This window comes from Cyprinodon variegatus, unplaced genomic scaffold, assembly GCF_000732505.1.
Source record: "Cyprinodon variegatus isolate N-32 unplaced genomic scaffold, C_variegatus-1.0 Scaffold127, whole genome shotgun sequence".
NCBI classification, from domain to species: Eukaryota; Metazoa; Chordata; class Actinopteri; order Cyprinodontiformes; family Cyprinodontidae; genus Cyprinodon; species Cyprinodon variegatus.
The window spans coordinates 881,252-900,124 of NW_015150580.1; the positions used below are offsets into that span (position 1 = coordinate 881,252).

The 18,873-nt window shown below is 37.6% G+C and overlaps 1 protein-coding gene across 1 annotated transcript in view; it reads left to right on the forward strand.

The window, feature by feature from the left end:
* The first annotated feature begins 3,694 nt into the window (after positions 1–3,694).
* The window catches only part of LOC107085524 (proteasome activator complex subunit 4B-like), a 60,182-nt gene continuing 45,003 nt past the window's right edge, over positions 3,695–18,873 (forward strand). The window contains exons 1-13 of the mRNA XM_015375884.1: positions 3,695–3,971; positions 5,819–5,959; positions 9,183–9,299; positions 11,513–11,557; positions 11,781–11,930; positions 12,525–12,588; positions 14,354–14,428; positions 14,541–14,663; positions 14,750–14,842; positions 14,961–15,139; positions 17,536–17,622; positions 17,754–17,940; positions 18,292–18,381. Of these exons, the coding sequence (XP_015231370.1) occupies positions 3,778–3,971; positions 5,819–5,959; positions 9,183–9,299; positions 11,513–11,557; positions 11,781–11,930; positions 12,525–12,588; positions 14,354–14,428; positions 14,541–14,663; positions 14,750–14,842; positions 14,961–15,139; positions 17,536–17,622; positions 17,754–17,940; positions 18,292–18,381 (1,545 nt within the window). The 5' untranslated portion in view covers positions 3,695–3,777. The remainder of the gene's footprint in view (positions 3,972–5,818; positions 5,960–9,182; positions 9,300–11,512; positions 11,558–11,780; positions 11,931–12,524; positions 12,589–14,353; positions 14,429–14,540; positions 14,664–14,749; positions 14,843–14,960; positions 15,140–17,535; positions 17,623–17,753; positions 17,941–18,291; positions 18,382–18,873) is intronic.

Sequence of the window (18,873 nt, forward strand, 5' to 3'; positions counted from 1 at the left end):
ACTCTACATATTGATTTTTTTTTCTCTCATAATTCATATTTGTACAGATGGGCTTGCTTAATAGAAAGGTACACAAGCAATAGTCTCTTATTAAAGTTCCCATCATTTTCCTTTGAATGTGGCATATTTATTACCAAATAAACTGAAAATGTGGAGACTCTCTAAGTCTTGGCCCCAGCAGTCCATGCTGTGTCTTGAATTAAAATTGTGAACTTCTCAAATGATGGTTCCCTACTGATCAACCAATTACTTATGGTCTAGGTTATTTTAGCTGATCTGACTTTTTTTATTCAAAATTGCAGCTGTGTAATACTCTATGTGAACCTTGCATCAATTTCTATCCTGTACCTGTTCATAGACTGGTTAAGGAAAGGCTGTAGTAGGATTTCATCTTATAGCATAAAGCAACAGGAAGTCATTTGAAGTTATTACAGTTTTGTCAGGGATCCTAATCTGTCACTTTTTCATGGCATTTAATTAGGATAAGGTTATGGCAATAAAACTTGCTAAATTTCAAAACAGAACGATGTTCAAAATATATGGATGCAAAATTGAAGGATGAAGCATTAAAGTGGAAATATGGAAATTAATCCAGAGCTTTTTATTTGTTTCTTTGTCAAATTTGCAGTTATTTTACCTGCTTCTCTCAGCATCTTTGACTCCTTACATTTTTTTTCTGGCTTGTCCACATTGTCGCTTTTACTGGATGCATTTTGGGAGCCATGAAAACAGCTTTGCAGCAAGAGAAATATCTTACATCCACCCTTTAAAACGTTTGATCTTACACAACAACGCGACCCTTTTTCCTGTTTAATGTTTAAATAAACTAATCATCAATAAAGTGATCTCATTGTTTTAGTTAATTTGAATAAGTAGACATTTTAATTAATCAGTTTTTTTCTGGTGGCTTGACTAATTTTGATAACCGGTGACTAGATATTCGCTGCAGCATTTTTGAAGCAAGTGAAATCATATGGAGTAGTAACAGGAGGTCAGTAAATGGAATCCAGAATTAGAAAAAATATTCTCATTTCTGAAGGCCAGTTATTTTTTTTGTCCAAATTGAAAGCAGAAATCAAAGACTTTATAATTCTAAGAAGTAGCTTGGTCCTAAGCGCAAACCTCCTCAGGGAAAAACATGTTGATTCAAGAGATCCTCTTTATATAAGACAGCTTGACCTCAGTCTTGTTCTCATTAAAATCAAAAGATGCAGTGCCAATAAGTTCCTGATGTAAACCAGGCATTTTAGGAGTGGCAGTCAGTCAGTAGTTTGCAATGTGCCTTGGTGGAAAATAAACCTAGTTGCCTGTTAAGAAATAAAATGAAAAGCTGAAAGCAGATACAACAAAAAACAAAGAGGACAGAGAATGCAGCCTTGTGGCACACCCCAGGGGTCAAATGAACTGAAAACCAAGTCATTGTATGTGACTCATCTAACACGTTCTTAACTTGATTTGTGTTTTTTTTTTTTTCTCTTAGTTTTCTTCTGCTTTATAATCATTAATGTTAGAGTACTAATTGCTAAAACTTATTCCAAAATAAAATTATGTGAAGCCATACAAAAGATACTTACAAATTAGCTTAATTTGAGATTGGGGCATGGAAAACATACTATATAAGACTAAAATCTTCAGAAAAAATGCACATTATCTTTTACTTTTCTGTTTTTTTGGGGAATTTTAATTCATATTCTGCTTCTATGCTTTAAACAGCAGCAGGAATATGAACTAAGACGAGCTCACAGACTTACAGTTTTCATTCCACTGTCATCCTGCAAAAGCAATAAGAGCACCGCTCAAAAGACTCAACTATAATCCAGGCACTTAAGAAAAAGTAGAACTAAAGCAATTGCCTCAATTCTCCAAAAACAACTAAAATGTCTTTTCCACCGCACTCTAAGCTGCCTCCGTGAGCAGAAACACTTATCCTTCAATTGCACCATAGCTATAAGCTTTAAGTGGTCTGAGAATTGCAAGAGCTTAAATTAAATTGCTATTCACATAGAACAGTGCACAATGGAGGATGAAGGGATAAGGTTGGCAGCAATACTGCCATAAGAAAGTGCTCCCCTTAAGTCATTTATACAGATAGACGGGAAGTGGTCATCGCAGTTTATCTCAGTTACAGTGGGTTACTGGGTCAGTAACACAGGAGAGAGCATTAATCCAGTTATCAGATCATCCCAATATATTGAGGATTAGCTTTCTACACTATATTGCTTCTTGGATCTGCAGCTCACTCCTGAGTAGAGCCTTCTGGGACCTCTTGTAGTTACTACTGCAGTGTCTTGTGACCTGGACTGTCTGGATATATTGAAAAAAAAATCTTTTTTTAATGGCAAACAAAAAAAGATAAACTTTGATCTATCTTATTGGAATGTTAAGGTTGCAGCACATATTTGGAATGTGGCAGGAAGAGCATTGATATGTTGTTAGTGTTTTTGAAAGTAAAGATAAATCATTTTGGTGAGACTAGCCTTTCAAAGTGAAAAACTGAACAATAGCCTGCCACACATTTTTTAGATTGTATTTGTAAAAAAAATATATATATATTAAAATATTCCTTTTTTCTTTAAAATGAAGTACTACCCTGTGATGGTTTATTACATTAAAGTTCATTGACATTTCTGGTTGTAGCTTTTATAACAAATGAAATGTTGAAGATGTATGGATACATTTGCAAGCACTGTAGATATTTTTTGTGCTACTTTTTTAGGAAAGCAAATACACATTTTTTTTAGCAAAACCTTTACCTAGTTTTATACTTGCAGCAGCTTACCTAGTTTTATACTTGCAGCAGCTTCTCTAAGGAACAGAATTCCCACCTCGGGGGAGAAATCCATATTTTTTTTTATTTTTTTGTTGAAGCAAACATCCATTGTTTGAAATTTGAAAATTGAGTTTTTAAAAACTTGAATATTACTGCAAATACAATTAATTGTCCTGCCCTGGAAAATACCATTGTCCTGATCTTTGGAATGTTCGGTTCTTGTTTTGCTTTTTTCCCCCCTCTTTCCGTAGATCAACTTCACTCACTTTCCCTCTGTTCCAGCTGTACTTAGCTTTAATCAACCACTAGCTCCTTGTTCTGTAATTAACTCTCCATCTCAAATATCTTTCAGATGATCAGATTTTCATGTTATTTCTTTTAATCTGTTTCCTTGTTTGCATGTTGTGATGAATTGCTTCAGATTCCCCATGTGAAACTTGTTTGATTTTTTTCTTTAAGTAACTATAAATATATATTTTTGGAAATGTCTTCCAACATAGAATGATGGACAGAACCTTGCCTTTCCCTTCTTCAGTGGCCTCTACGCTAAAATTAAACATTTACACCCATGGCTAAACATTAAACGCTCCTTATATCAAACACCCCACCTTATAATTGGACTCAGCAGCACAGACATCAAAGCTTGTCTTTGAAAGTATGGCAGACCTTACAAAAAGAAAAGCTAGTGGCAATGTATTTCCCATGGACCCCCTGTGGTTAGAAGCAACCTCTTTGACCCTGTTGCCGTTTGGCTGCTCCAGTGTGCATGTGTGTGATGTGGGATGAGAGAGGTGACACCGCGGCCTGACACTGCAGAACAAGCCCAGCTCAGGGCTTTGACCAGCTCAATTAGCGTGACATACTTTCCTCCGGGCTCCTGGACACAGCGGATTATTTCCTCTAACTTCTGTTGCACTCTTTCTAGAAGGTGCCACATTTACCAGGCACGCGATTTTCCTTAAGAGTCTCTTCAACACCCAGCACCAGAGCTCGAGCCAGAGTGAGACATGACCGTGGATGGGGGGGGAAAGGGGTTTATCCCCCAAAAGGAGATAGTGTATAATGGCCTTTTACCTTATTGTGACCGCTTGGACCAGGAGGCCACAGAGCTGCTGGCGGAGATCAAAGCCAACCTGAGCAGGGCAGTTCTCCTCAGGGAGCTGTGGCCCGGAGTCTCTTTCTGGTCCAGGAAGCTCTTCTCGTAAGTGTTTCTGGCTTCTATTAATCTGTTAACTTACAACTCTTAAATGGTGTGGTGTAACCTGTCTATATGGAAGTCCAAAAGCACCATAGTTGAAAATACTGTATGGCTTTATTGTGTGACACAATTGGCCTATTTATAACAATTTGAAATAAAGAAGTTACATACCAACATATATATATATGTATAGTATATATGTATAGTATATATATAAACACATATTTTTTTGTGATGTTCTTAATGGGGTGTAGGGGTGGGGTGTCTGTCTGAAACATTCAAAAATAAAGAAGGGAAAACAAAATAAATATACAGCCCTTCCATTTGGTTTGAAGCGAATTAAAAAAGGAAAACATAAGGTCTTTGCACATCGTCATCAACAATCTGTTGTCATGCATGACTGTAATAAGCAGGAAGAAGCGGCTGCAATCTAGCAAGGACCACAGATTAGTAGTGTGTTGCTATTTGGCAAGTTGTTCTTAGGTTAACGTGTCAGCTGGCAATGCTTAAGTTGCTTCCAGTCATGTTTATGGGTATAATATGGCATTGGTGGGAAGCAGAGAGTAGAAATAGTTCCCTACATCAGAGCTGATTCAGAAAAATATTTCCATCTCCTGTTTTGCGCATTAACCATTATGAAACAAAAACCACCTCAAGTGAGCATAAAAAGATTGGTTTGCAAATTAAAAGGGTCTTTTTTATTTTTTCATTTCCATCAAGCTTTTCTAAAACAAAACTTTAAAATGCACATTAGGAAGAGTGGCGGCCTGGTGGTTAGGGCACTGAGCTTGGAATCCAGAGGTTCTGATTTCAAGCCCCACTCTCACAGACAGCCACTCTGGGTCTCTGAGCAAGACGTTTAACCCCCACACTGCTCCCCGGGCACCGCACAAGGGCAGCCCACTGCGTACAAAGGGCATGGGTTAAATGCAGAGAGTGAATTTCATGGCGCTGTACTTGTGACACTGTAATGACAATAAAAAAAAAGAAAAAAACTGATGAAAATGCATGTATTTCTCATTAAAATACATTGGTTCCACGATTCAACAAGCATAAATGATCAAATGACTAAATGTGTCAATCAATATAAATTGGTAAAAAGAGCTTGATGCAGCACCTATTCCTTCACCTTTTGCGGAGGATACAGCAAGAACACTTTTTTGGGTAGAAAAGGAACTGCTGTGATAATATCCGGACAGCATTAGCCCTTCAGAACATCAAAACTAGCTGGAAACACAAATAGGCTATATTTTCTAATTCACTACTTCCTAAACTTCTGCCAGGTTCTTTGTTTTCTTTCTTTTATCACTGTGCAGACTGATTAATCCAGGTGTGCCTTGCCAATGTCGTCATAGTTACTGAGGTCAGACACAACTGCATTGATCAGTCTGTCCCATACTGAAAGGAAACAAAGAAGCTGGCCACAGTTCAGGAAGTAGTGAAGGTGTACTATTTTAATGCTGCTAAATACTCTTTAAATACTGTAACCAATGTATAGCTGTAAAAATATCAACATGATCAAGCTGTATTTACCCATGTTATAGTGTGTGTAAAATAAAATCTTAAATAATTTTATTAAGTATACCCATAAAATTGTGTGTGTGGAGCCAGCAGTGCTATGATGAGGTGATTGGCCTCAACTGGACTTTCTGTGATTGTTGACTCATCAATTATTATCAGACATGCCAAAGGGGCAGCCCAATAACTGTCCAGCAGAAAACAAATGAAAAAAGTAATTGAAGATTTTTGGATGTGAGGAACAAAGCAGGTATCTCTTTACACGTTATGGTTCAGTTGATTAAAGAGGAAGTGATGAATTGCTTGTTGTTTGCTTTTTCTTTCTCCTCTAGTTTTCTCAAGCTCTATGGCCGGAGGTTCAGCAAAGAAGACCATGTTCTTTTCATCAATCTCCTCTATGAGTTGGTCACTCTACCGAACCTGGAGCCCCACATGATGTGCAGCTACGCCAGGCTGCTCATTCAGCTTCTCAAGTGGGTTTGAAAGCAAAATGTGCACAACTTAATACAAAGCTTCCCTGTTGTTTTCTAGGCTTAGAGGTCATTTGTTGGGGTTGCCTGAGGAAATAATGGTAGATTAATTGCATGAAGTGTGCAACAACACTGCAACTAAACCAACTAAAACACAGGACATGTTTTACCCTAGAAAGCAGACTCTCTAGGATTAGTCTTTGTCTTATCCTCCATGTTGCTTTAATGAGATCAGAAAACAGCCCTGTTGGTAAATATCGCTCCGCTAAAAGCTGCGCACTGCCAGCCATCACATGACGCGTTAAAGTGGATTTCTTTCTTGCTTCTGTGACATTTGGAGGCCATCCAGTTCTTGCTTTAAGCAAACTGTGAGCTCCATAGAGTGTTCACAGCAAACAAATCTGCACAAGAGATATATTAAACCCTGATTCTGTCCCTTTTTGATAAATTGTTATTCAGTAGCTCCAAAAAAGCAATAAATAAAAACGAACAACGCCTCTCTGTTGAAATCTACACATTGGTTGATAAATGGTGTTAAAGATGTTTGGCTTCAAACTGAAAAAAAATCTATCGCTTGTTATAAACACATTACAGAGCAAACACTTTTTCTATGGTAAATATCACACATGAATATGTTTTCACTTTATTTCAATCTTGGGATGGCTGGTAATCTTTCTGTTGTGGTTTTTCAGTGTGAGTACCAATGAAATCTACATGTTTCAGCTTTGTAAAATGCACAGTTTGAAAACATTTCATCCAACTGGATAACTAGCATCTACAGATAAATGACCTGTAGCCTTACCTTTGTATATCACCCAGAAAAGTGGCTCCAGTTCAGCAACCTATGGATGAAGAATTAAATAATGGGTTTTAGCATTGTAAAACTATTTATGACCCTCAAACTTTTCTACTTGTTGTCAAATTACAATCCAAACATCAGTGTATTTTATTGGGAATATTTGTGACACTACAAAACAAAGTAAGGGTTAAGTGTTAGAAGGGAAATCATTTAAGGTTATATAAATGTTGTATTCTACCCCCTTTTGTCAATACTTAGAAGAAAAATTTTTTTTGAAGCAACTAAAAGGATAGCTCCTCTGGGATGTATTTCCTCCAATACTTAAATTTTTATCGAAATATTTCTTTGAAATTAAACCAGGATTATTAGAACTCCTTGGAGAGCCTCATTCAGTCTCCTTCGCAAAATGAGTTCAGGCAAAGGCTTTGACTTGACATTCAAAAACATAAATATGCTGAGTTTTCTAAAGACAATTAGTAGAAGTTGATTTCATCTAAGGGTACCAGAGTACAAATATACCCCTTTAAGATATTCTTTGCAAAACATGTTTATAAACCACTTATTTATCACCCCCCTCTATTTTTAAATTAGGCATTACAGTACTTTGTGGTAATCTATGACATAAAATCCTAATAAAATACAAAGATGGTTTGACTATAATGTGGAAAAATCTGAAAAACGCTCAAGGCGCATTAATAGTTTTGTAATTCATTGGTACTGGTCAAATACGTTATAGTTTTTGGCCAGTTTATGGTACTAAGATAAGTCAATTTCCCAACCAGCTCCTCTAGAGGATCCTAAAAATAAATTCTGTGGCTTGCATGGTGATTAATGAGGAGGCTTTTGGTTTTTGAGGTTAAAACATCGGAAAATTATTTCTCTGGGTCTCAAATAGATTTTTGGATGAAGTCACTTTTAGAAAGGAAATGGTGACCAATCTGAGCAGCCTTTTCTTTTTACACTCTGCAGACAACTTAAGGAATAAATTGTGCAATGAGCATGCTATATGTAAGTGAGCTAAATACATATCCTCATACTTAGTAGCATTTATTAGATGTCCAAAAGAAGCAATAAATCATGGCTCTACTGTACATGCATCATTCTTTAGGCTCTGGCCCATTTTGGTTTCTCCTTGTTTTTGTCTCCTGGATCCGATCTGTCATTCCCCTTGCGACAGGCGAATAGTTTCCAAGATGTCATATTCATCACTTTCCATTAGTCTTCAAGAGTGTTTCTGTGATTTTCAGATCCATCACAAAATTCTATCTTAATGTTGATGTCAAATTGCTATGTGTTTTGCTTTATATGTGAGGAGAAAGTGCTGGGCTAACAATATATCAAACAGCGAGTCTTAGACCCAAGTGCTGAATTTGATATCTAACAGTGAGCATCAGGTCTTTGTAGTTTTCGTATCGTACCTTTGCTTTTCACAACAAACTTTGCAGGTTATGTCCTCTTTCCTTTATTTTCCAAATATCCATTAGACTCAGTTTATTTACTAATATCTAAGTGTGAACAAAAGGCCTTTATGCATTAAATGATTGCGCACATTCTCGAATGTTGGGAACCGCCATGTTTATGTTAGGTGTAATACGATATACCTTGTGATTTTATGAAGCACTGAGTAATTTAAGGCTGAGCAAGCAGAGAAATTCTTGGGGGATTGAAAAAACATACTTAATATACAGTAGAGGTACTCTGCAGTAGAAAATACATTTGTAGGAAATGTTAAACCTTCAGAGGGTGTTTGAGGAACAATAATAATGTTAGTTTACAGTAATAGCCATTCAAAATCACCACTTTCCTTGATGGGTCCTTGGCTTGTCTGTGGTATGTCCCCTACAATCCCTTTTTAAAAATCAATCTTTGTACTAAAATATTATTTCAGTCATGATTTGTGAACATTAAGATCTAAAGAAAAGCATAATCTCTTTGTCAGACCCAGCAATTCAGTGAATGGGTGGAGGCAGAGTAAAAAAATATGCACACAGAGGAGAAGGCCTGTGGCTGGAAGTTGGAGGGGATTTCGCTGGGAGTCGTAGGGAAGTGGGCTGCCATTCGGCTGGTGTTTGACTGGGAAGGGCCATTTTGAATGGCTGCTACTGTGCCTTCAGGTTTTAAACATGTTTCATTTTTCTCTGAAACCACTAACAGGCAGGCTGCTAAAGCTTGCAGCTGTTTCTCCAGTTGTGCTTTAATAACTATAAAGTATCACCAATCAATCATGTCTGTGGACATGTTCCTAAGTTGGCAGTTATGGTGTTGTGAAAGGATGACTCATTTTCCCTGATGGATACCCAGTACTGTCTCACCTCAAAACAACATTTTCAAAAACAAGAGGCTTTTCACAGCTTTAAAAGTTTGACAACCTTCCAGCATTTGCACACAGACTGAACTTCTGAGGTCTGACTTGGTTTTTCCAAACAGGAAGAAGGAGCTGCTGTCAAGAGATGACCTTCAGCTGCCATGGAGACCCCTCTACGAGCTTTATGAGAGAATCATCTACTCCAAGACTGAGCACCTGGGTCTCATATGGTTCCCAAAGTATGTAACTTCACCTGTTAATAGAAGCACCACATCAGTTAGTCACTGCTCATCTAAAAAAATGTATAATTTGTCTTAAATCTAATTATTTAAAAACAAAAAAGGAAATATTTTGATCAATTCATTGACTAAAGTAACATAGATGCTTTACAGAGGTTAAAGAAAGACAGACAGACCATATGACAGAATATAGATAAAAGAAAAGCCAACGTGATGTAAAAACAAAAAAAAAATTTAGAAACGGTACTGGACTGAAATTACTGTATAAAGATAAAATAAATATAGAAGCTTGGACAAATAAAATTGAATTTAAGATAAAAAAAATTTTTACAATAGAAGAGATTATAAGGCTATAATTATTACTACAGGCTACATAGCTCAAATAAAACATTATAAATTCTAAATTAAAGATGTTATTCCTCCTGGATGAGTTTTCATTCTAGTTGTTTTGGGTGGTCGGTGACTCTTGTGAAGGTTAACCAGTCTTCAAGGGGCCATTTTCTCTTTTAATACTATTCCAGGTAAATACAGAAATACAAAAAATAGATTTTTATTCACTCTGATTCATTGTATCCAATATTAGAATATGCATGGTAATATGACTTTTTTTAAAGTTAACTTATAATTAACCACAGACTAAATCTTAAAAAAAGAGAAACTGCTATTTAGCTGTTTATTTTAATGAATTTATGAAAATGTGTTCTAAAGCCTCTGCATTAGTGTGAGAAACAGCCAATCGCTGTCAGGGTTTTTTACATGATAAAATATTCTCTTTCTAAAATCTGTTATTCTAAGTTTATTCTGAGTTTCTTTCTCTTAAAATTAGTAAATTTGACCTGGGTGGATAAATTCAAATACTATGTTATTCTATGTCATTTAAAATGTAGACTGTTGTTTTAATGTCACACCCTGAAACAAGGAAAAGGGCAAGACGGCCACAGATAAATTCATTTTGATTTGTTAAAATGAGTAATGGATGAAATATAGAATTTAGTCAGTTAGTCATCTGGCCATCACAGCATCAAGTCTCATCACTTATGTTAGCAGATTTGATATGATTTTGTAGCGGTTTCAGTTTCTAGTTCTTGAGCTTTCTCAAGACATTGACATGCAATAGTACTTCTTATGTCATCATGGAGATTTGACTGTGATACCTAAATTTATCAGAACATATCATATAGGACATTAAAATTTTTATATATAAAATATCTTAAAAGGCAAAATGACTGATGTGTTTTTTTCCTCTCTAACATACTGTATGTCCAAATGCTTTTGTTATTACAGGCTTCATTTGTAAGGCAAAAGAAAAGAAAATAAGAGCCTTATTAAAGATATGAGTAATCTTTATTTTTATAGCTTTGCCCAATCATACCATCATGTTTTGACATAGGCTTGTGTTCGAATTTTTATATTCTTCTCAAATTTCACAACAAAGCTGAAACAGAATACTTTTGCATTACCTTTGTTAGGATATAGATAAGAAAGATCATCGTCTTTTATGTAAGTTGCAGGGTTAAATGAGCTAAGGTGTGTTGAAAACCAGCTAGAGTGAAAGATACTGTGCATCTCATAGAGACACAATGAGGCAGTTATTTTTACTAAAATTGGGTTTAATAATCAAACAGACTGTAACCAGGTTGATTAGAATGCTGCATCAACACACATAGATTAAATTTTAGGCACCTGGTATTACATAAGATAAAGCCCATGTGGTAACACGTATCTCTACTGGTGTTATGTGTGTTCATGATTCAAGGCCTCTCTGTTTATTTAGCTGTTGTTGTCTGGCTTGAGCCTCAGCACCATCTCTGCAATAATTTCTCTGCCTCATTTAGGTTAAAAATAGATAAAACTTAGTTCCTTTTTAGAGTCACCAATTTAGATGCACAAAAGCTGGTGGAGTCATACAGTATCCCAAAAGACTGGAGCTGTTTATTTGTTAAGAATTTAGAGGCTATCTAATATTTTCCTTCAATTTCCCAGTTATAACCTACTCTTTTGATTGGTATCCCAATCCCGATATAACTGTTTTAAATCCATTTACAAAATGTGAAAAAAATAAAAAAACAAAAAACACACACAAGGTTCGAGGAAAAAATTCAGATCTTGAATCAAGGATTAAATGATGTATATTCCTTAGTTTTTGCACAAGGATTTCTGACGTCTAACATAAGAGAAAGAACATGCTCATCCATCTTTTTGCTTGCTTGCAGCTCAGTGGATCACATTTTGAAGGCTTTGATCAAAAGCTGCAGACTGTAAGTCTCATCCACTCTGATCATATAATCTGTGAAGCAAAGATTGTTTTCCTTTGATCTTTACTTGAGCTGTGTACTCTAGTTCAATGTGTTTACTTGTGGCTTTGTCGTTCACATCTATTTATGGCCCACTTGTTTGATCTGTGTGTTTACCTGAGTCTCCTTGTTATTAATTAATAACCACATATTCGATATTACTATTTATATATTTTTTTGCTTCAAGGTATTTCCCAGCATCTTCAACGAAAGAGATGCTGGATGAGTGGCGCCCCCTGCTGTGTGTGTTTGACGTAGTGATGCAGAAGGCAATCAGTAACATGGAGCTGTTCCTACCCACCATCATGCCCCCAGAGGAACACAGCCAGGGCTTCCAGTGAGTTGTTCCAGACTGAATGGTTCTCTTTGGAAACAGCATCACATGCTGAGGACTGTGTGTCCCGAGCCAGAGTTAGCATGCAGGGCTGAGAAAGGCTACAACGAGATCTGGCTGCAGAAAGTAAAAAGAAAAATACAGTTGGAATCAAAGATGAAGCTTGCATTATCATTATAAAATGAATCACATTAGCAACAGCATTTGGGAGGATTTAAACCTTTGCCCTTTAAATTGAAGCCATTTTGTTTTTGCTACTATGTTGCTTTTTATGGAAACCAATCTCTGCTCACATCCTTCATTCTGCTCTCGTTGTGGTTGTATTCCAGCTGTCAAGCCTCTTCACAGCTTCTCACTGCATTCCATGGTCTTTTGTAAGCGATTTGTCAGGATTTACTCTTGGATCCATAAGCAGTTTCTGCACAGTTTCCACAATACATCATCTTTAATACTCCTTATTTTTCCATTTTCATATTGTTTCTCGTCCTTCTCCAGAAGACATAGAGCAGAGAATGAGTTCATGTTTAGGGGAAATTCGGCCTCAGGTGTAGCTAATTAAGTTTTATCTGAATTTTTATTTTTATTTTTTTTTTTTAGGTTGTGGTTTGATGAATTAATGAATCTTTGGATGTCTGTGCAAAATCAGCCGAGCTGGGAAGGGGTGAGTACATTCTCAAAGAACTTTTAAGTGGATTCGGATGAATTAAACACAAACAGGGCTTTCCAAATTTAATAATACCCTTTAAATTTTTCTCTTATTTTGTGAAAAACAAAATCTATTCAGCGACGAACTAAGAGAAACAAGTGCCAAATTGTAAAGCGACAGGACTAATGAACAGAGAGCATCTGTGAATATCAGAGTCTTATCTAAAGGTATCAGAGTAAATTTCAGCTGTACCATATTGCAAAGTAAATAATAAAACTTTCCTTATGCCCTCAAAAATATAGTGGATTGTGTTTTTATCACAGAGTCTCAAGTAAATACAGTTCAATCTGAAAAAATTACACGAAGAGAAAAGACAATTAGAAATTATTAATACAATTACTTTGTCTTTGGCACTCAGACCTTGGCAGGACGCATAGCGCTTTGATAGATATGCATGAACAGGAGTAAAGAATATTGCTGGCCTGAAACTGGTGGTGGAGTGGAGATATATGAAGTTGGTCAGTCTGTAGACTGCTGGTTAGTGAGACAGTCTGCTGAGTTTTATTGGGAGATCCAGTGGATTGAATGAGCTGATGCTAGAGCTTCACTCAGGGACCTGGAAGATGGAAGTCTAGTTTGGATAACACAGGTTGAGAGAACCTGTCCATGATGAGCAAGCATGAAGCAAAAGTGGAGAGGAAAAACTCCCAGCTGGGAAGAAACCTCTGCCAGAACCAGGCGCAACATGGCGGTCTTCTGCCGGACCGGTTGAAATGAGACGTGGGATGCAGCAAGAGTCCAGGAATAATGAAACCCTGATGAAGCTTTAGCTGCGATGGTGGAGGAGGGGCTGGAGGGGGGTTGAAACGGGATCATCTGAATGAAGTCACACAGCGCATCCACCGCCTGCGCACTGGGACCAGACGAGTTGCGGATCAGAGGCCTTTTAAGATGAACTCTGGATGCTGATTGGCTTTCGTGGAGGTGTGGTTCAAGCTGATTGGCTGTGCCGCAGGTGGTTTTAGAAGAGCAGTTAGTTTCTTCAGTTGAACTTCCACCTGGGCTCCATTGAGGGGAGGGGAGTGGGAGTAGGGGGAGTGGCGGCCTAGTGGTTAGGACATTAAACTTGGAATCTTGAGGTTGTGAGTTCGAAACCCACACCCACAGACTCCCACTCTGGGTGTCTTAGCAAGACCCTTAACCCCTGATTGCTGCCTGGGCGCCCCACAATGGCAGCCCACTGCTCCCCAAGGGGATGGGTTTAATGCAGAGGTAAATTTCTTCAATGTGAGTAAAAAAAAAGGAGTTTTTTGTAATCTTACAAAACGTGCAAGGAGTATGAAAAAGCTTAGATTTATAATATAGTTCTTGATTTCAGAGCAAGCTTATCAGGAATGCAACAAAAAAAAAAAGATCTGTGATGGTTTTTGAGAACATTTAAAGTATATTTCATATGGAATCACGCCATTCTCCATTTTACCAAAGATGGATGAAGTAATTTGGAATGACACAGCTTCAACGTCCCCTGATTGCGATGATTGAAGTGTTGTTGCTGGTTTCCACTCAGCATGCAGATAAGATTTTCCATTTGTGCCTCCACTCTGCCTTTATCCAGCCTCCAGGCCCTCAGCGGCCTGGCTGAGCAGCGCACGTCCTCCCCCCTCTTGAACATCTTTCCAATTTTTTAGGGGCTATATTTAATTCTCGAAATTGCAAACCTCACTTCTGAGAATTTTGCTATAGACCCGGCAGTGATTGTTTTTCTGATGTTGCCTCGTAGCACCTAGTGAACCTGTTTGCTCGGCTTGCCAATGATAACATCGGCTACGTGGACTGGACTCCTTATATTCCCACAGTGAGTCATTAGCAGAATTATGTGTATAGCGCATATACATGTGCTCCCGTTAATGTGTTTTATTAGGGGCCCTCTGTGAGTGGAATGTTAAACCCTGTTGTTTTGTGTGTAGATCTTTACCAGAATCCTGCGAAGTTTAAACCTTCCAGTCGGGGTTAGTCAGATGGTGGCACCGAGGTATCTTATCAACTCCTATGACATTGGATTCTTGGTTTTATGGATCACAGCCCTACTGGTAAACACTAATCAACATTTTTTTTAAATGGTCTCAAAGTATTAAACTTAAACTGCAGTATTGCTATAAAATGTACATTTCTGCAGGGCGGACCAGGAAATCCTGCACAGAAAGAATTGACCTGCCTCTTTAGCAGCATTGCCTCCTTCTATCACCCCTCCAACCACGGTCGCTGGCAGGTCAGCTACTCTTTCCTCTTACTCATACACTTTTCCTTCCATTTTTTGCATGAAAAAGTGTAAAACTTGAAATGTTTAATGCAGGACTGAGGGGTTTTTGTTTGTTTGTTTTTTATAGTCTCGGCTGATGAGGCTACTGCAAAGACTCCCAGCTAGTGTTGTGCGGCGGGTGCATCGAGAGCGTTATGCTGCACCCAGCTGGATCACTGTGGTCCCGGAGTGTCAAAGACTGACGGATACCGACCTGCAAGAGTTTACCCACAGCCTCATGGGTGCAGCCCTCTTGGCCATGTTTAGGTACTCATTGTGTTTTTTGCACATGCTATTGCATCTCGCTATTTTTAGAAGGTTTATGGATATCAGTTATTCCAATTCAAAATGTAAAATTCCACTATACAACCAATTAATTACACAAAGACGTTTTTTCATGTTGATTGTATAATGGGATCTTAAAAACAGCTTTGTGAGTTTTGTGAAGCAAAATCCATTCAAGTTTAAGTTTGCCGATCTTTCTCTATTAAATATGGAAATACTGAAATCACTGTAATAGCTTTATGGTTAAGTTACATTTTTTGGATGGAGATTAAAATTTATTTGTTGTATGAAATATATCTGTAAAAATGACTTAAAGCATTTTTTTCAATTCACCTGGGTATTACTGTAAACACTTTTTAAGAACCTTAGATTCCTGCCTTTGCGGCCCTAAGGTATGGGTGGGCAAAGGTAGTCCTCGGGGGCCGCTAACCTGCAACTTTTAGATGTGTCCTTGGTTGAACACACCTGAATCAGGTAATTAGATAATTAACAGACCGGTGGATAAATTGAATGCATACTAAGGAGATAATTTAGTCATTTGATTCAGGTGTGTTGGACCAAGGACAAATCGAATGTTGCAGGATAGCAGCCCCCTGAGGCTGGAGTTACCCATCCCTGCCCTACATGTTTAAATGCCCCAAAGTTTACTATTAGTACAGTGTGGTTACACAGAAGAACTGCGTGTGCAATTTCATTGACAGTGATTAAGTAAGAAGATTGATGCACCAATGGACAGATCACCAGTGTATCACAGGGCTGAATGATCATCTTTCTGTTTAAATTTGTGTCAATTCCTCCCACATTCTCCTCTTATATTGATTATCCATATATTTTCCTCATGTTTAATGTTGGAACTTATCCTGAAGCCAAGTTTTTGCCTAATCTATTCTTTCCAGAATCAGTCTGAGTTGTTATGATCAATGTCATGTAGTAACAAGAGTCTTAGTTTTAGTTTAAACTCCGGTGCAAAATGATCACACTTGCATGAAAGGAAAGAATAATTAGGAGAGAGTCTTGGCCCACCAGACTGGAAATTGTTGGATCAAATTTGTCTTTGCCCACAGTTAATCAAAGTTTACATCACCATCACATAAGAATAGGAGCTGGCCAAGAAAAAAGCCCCCTGCTTCAGAATCAACCCCATTAATCTCATCCACAATTAGGTGCCTAGTGAATTTCTTCTTGAAAGGTTTGCTGGTCACACTGAGAAAGTCTGACCTGCAAACCTTTGTCAATGTTTGTACATATGCACAGTTTCAGTGGTCTACTGAAAAAGTACCCCTTGAATCTTCATCTTAAAATGAAAAATTTGACAGTTGAAACTAAAATGCATTACAATTGGTTTTAAAATGAATGATTAAGGAGAGGACTAGGCTTAAAACAAAACAAATCTTATCTACCATCTCTTCTTTTTTTTTTTTTTTAACAGTGTCCTCTCTGGCTATGTGGCAATAAGAATAATTGTCTTGATGCCAAAAAATGTGCTCACAAGTGGAGCAGTACGGCTATTGCCATAGTGTTGTTTCATGCGTATAAATTGCTTTATTATAATTATGCAGGGAGTTTTACAGATTATATGGACACTGCAATGCAAGTAGAACAGAAGAGGAAAAACAGAAAAAAAAGGAGAAAAAATGAAATATCCATAGTAGTGAAATATCCAACCACAGCCACTGTATCCCAGAACCTTGTTGATAGCTACAATCAGTGTGTTTTTTTCTACTTGCTACCCGCACGCTCCAAATGTAGTGTAGATATACAGTTATCTTATTTTTAAGGTTTAACATGATTATAGGAAAAATTCCACATTAATTTAAATGTTGTCATGCATGGTATTTGTGAGTATATGCAAACTTCTGAACATTAAACTAAAATTAAACAACATAAGCAAAATTTAGGAGGAACAGTTGATGTGAAAATGCAAGTAGACAGATAGGTGTATCTGTGGGTTGAGATGTTTGAGTCAGTGGCTCCCTTTTGTTTGGGGATCAGATTTCGTTTAAAATATTTCAACCTACTTTCTCTAGAGATTCGATTGCAGCTATTTTCCACTAAACAGTATAGTCCCCCGTTTTTTTTTTTTTTTTAATAAATGCTTCTCACTGTTATTTGCTGATTAGTAGGTGAAAATTAAAGATTAAAATGATTCTTGGTCATGGAGCTTGTTATTTTCTAAAATCTAAATAACCAGTTAACATGCACCTAGTCATCTGAGAACTGTGTCTCATTAGTGAGTCATTGCATGCACTTGGCCTCAGCCACAACACGGCTAATCTGGACAAGGACAGCTCATCAGTGATAATCTGTCTCCCTTTGTGCGTGTGGTTCAGGCTTTAACTCTACTTTATTTTCCTCTGCCCTCTCCTGGTGATATGCAGTAAAACTGGCAGCACAGATGCAGCCTATGCTCTCCAGAACTTGGCTCTCCTCACACCAGAACTCGTCATTCCACCAGTACTTGAAAAGTAAGTCTTGTATGCGCTTTTATTTTTTTTAGAATATATTCATGGAGGTTTGTTTGAGATTTGACAGAAGAAAGACAATTTTTTCTGATTTCTAAATCCAAGCCAGACACTAAATGATGTGAGTTTAACAGGACCTATGCAGCGATGGAGACCTTGACGGAGCCATATACGCTTACTGCCACCCTCAGCTGTATGATCGGGATGGCACGTAGCCTTGTTTCCCCTGACAACCGCTATCCAGAGGGCCACAGTCATGTGCTTCCTCTGCTCATGGGCTCTCTCCCGGGGGTGGACCCCAACGACTTCAGCAAGTGTATGGTGAGTAATGAATGTGCCAATAAGTAATGAAGAAAAATTATGAGACAGGATGACAATAGACCACTTGCTGATTGAGTTTCCTTCTTATACACTCAGGTCTGTCTTATTAATTAGTCCCGAAAGTGAAAGAATACCTCAGTTGGAAGAAGTTGTAATTAATGTGTCTTGGTTGTCTGCTCAAATAGTAAAATGGATTGCTTCCCTCGTCTGGTGCGCTTATTTCTCCACGCTGTATTAATCACAGCAGCAGAACGAATAAAAAGATTTGAAAAATCGTATCTGGCACATTATTTAACGCATTCTCTGATCATTTCAAAAGTTGTTAATTGATTTTTTGTGATCTTCTTCCAGATAACATTCCAGTTCATCACCACCTTCACCACCCTGGTGCCTTTAGTGGACTGCTCTTCTACTCCAGCTCGACAAACAGATCTAACAGAGGTAAAACCGGGACGTATTTTAAATATTTCTTTTTCTGGAGTACTGGAGACAGAAAAACCAAACAAAAAAAACAAAACAAGAGAGCAACCATACTGGCTTTGGATATTCGATACACTGTGTATTTAAATGGTAAAGAATTAAACTATGGCTAACCCTGTAAATGCTTTCCAGCATCCATTGAAAAAGAACACATACATCATGGACATGAATGTCTTTTTTTTATTGGATCTAATTCTCCCAGCAGTATTTCTTTTATTACCCCACATAGACCTAAGTTGACGTCATGTTCTGGTGTCTTGTTTGTCTGGTAAGAAAAATGCAGCGGGTCCATAAGGAGGCCTTTAATATAATTTGTATTCTTTCACATCAAAAGGTGAAAAGATTTTATGACCACAAATGTCAGGGCAACAGGTATTTTTTTAATTTTTTTCCCTATGATAATAAGACCAGGTTAATGGTGGTTTGGTAATGGCAGCTCTGGTGACTTGTTGT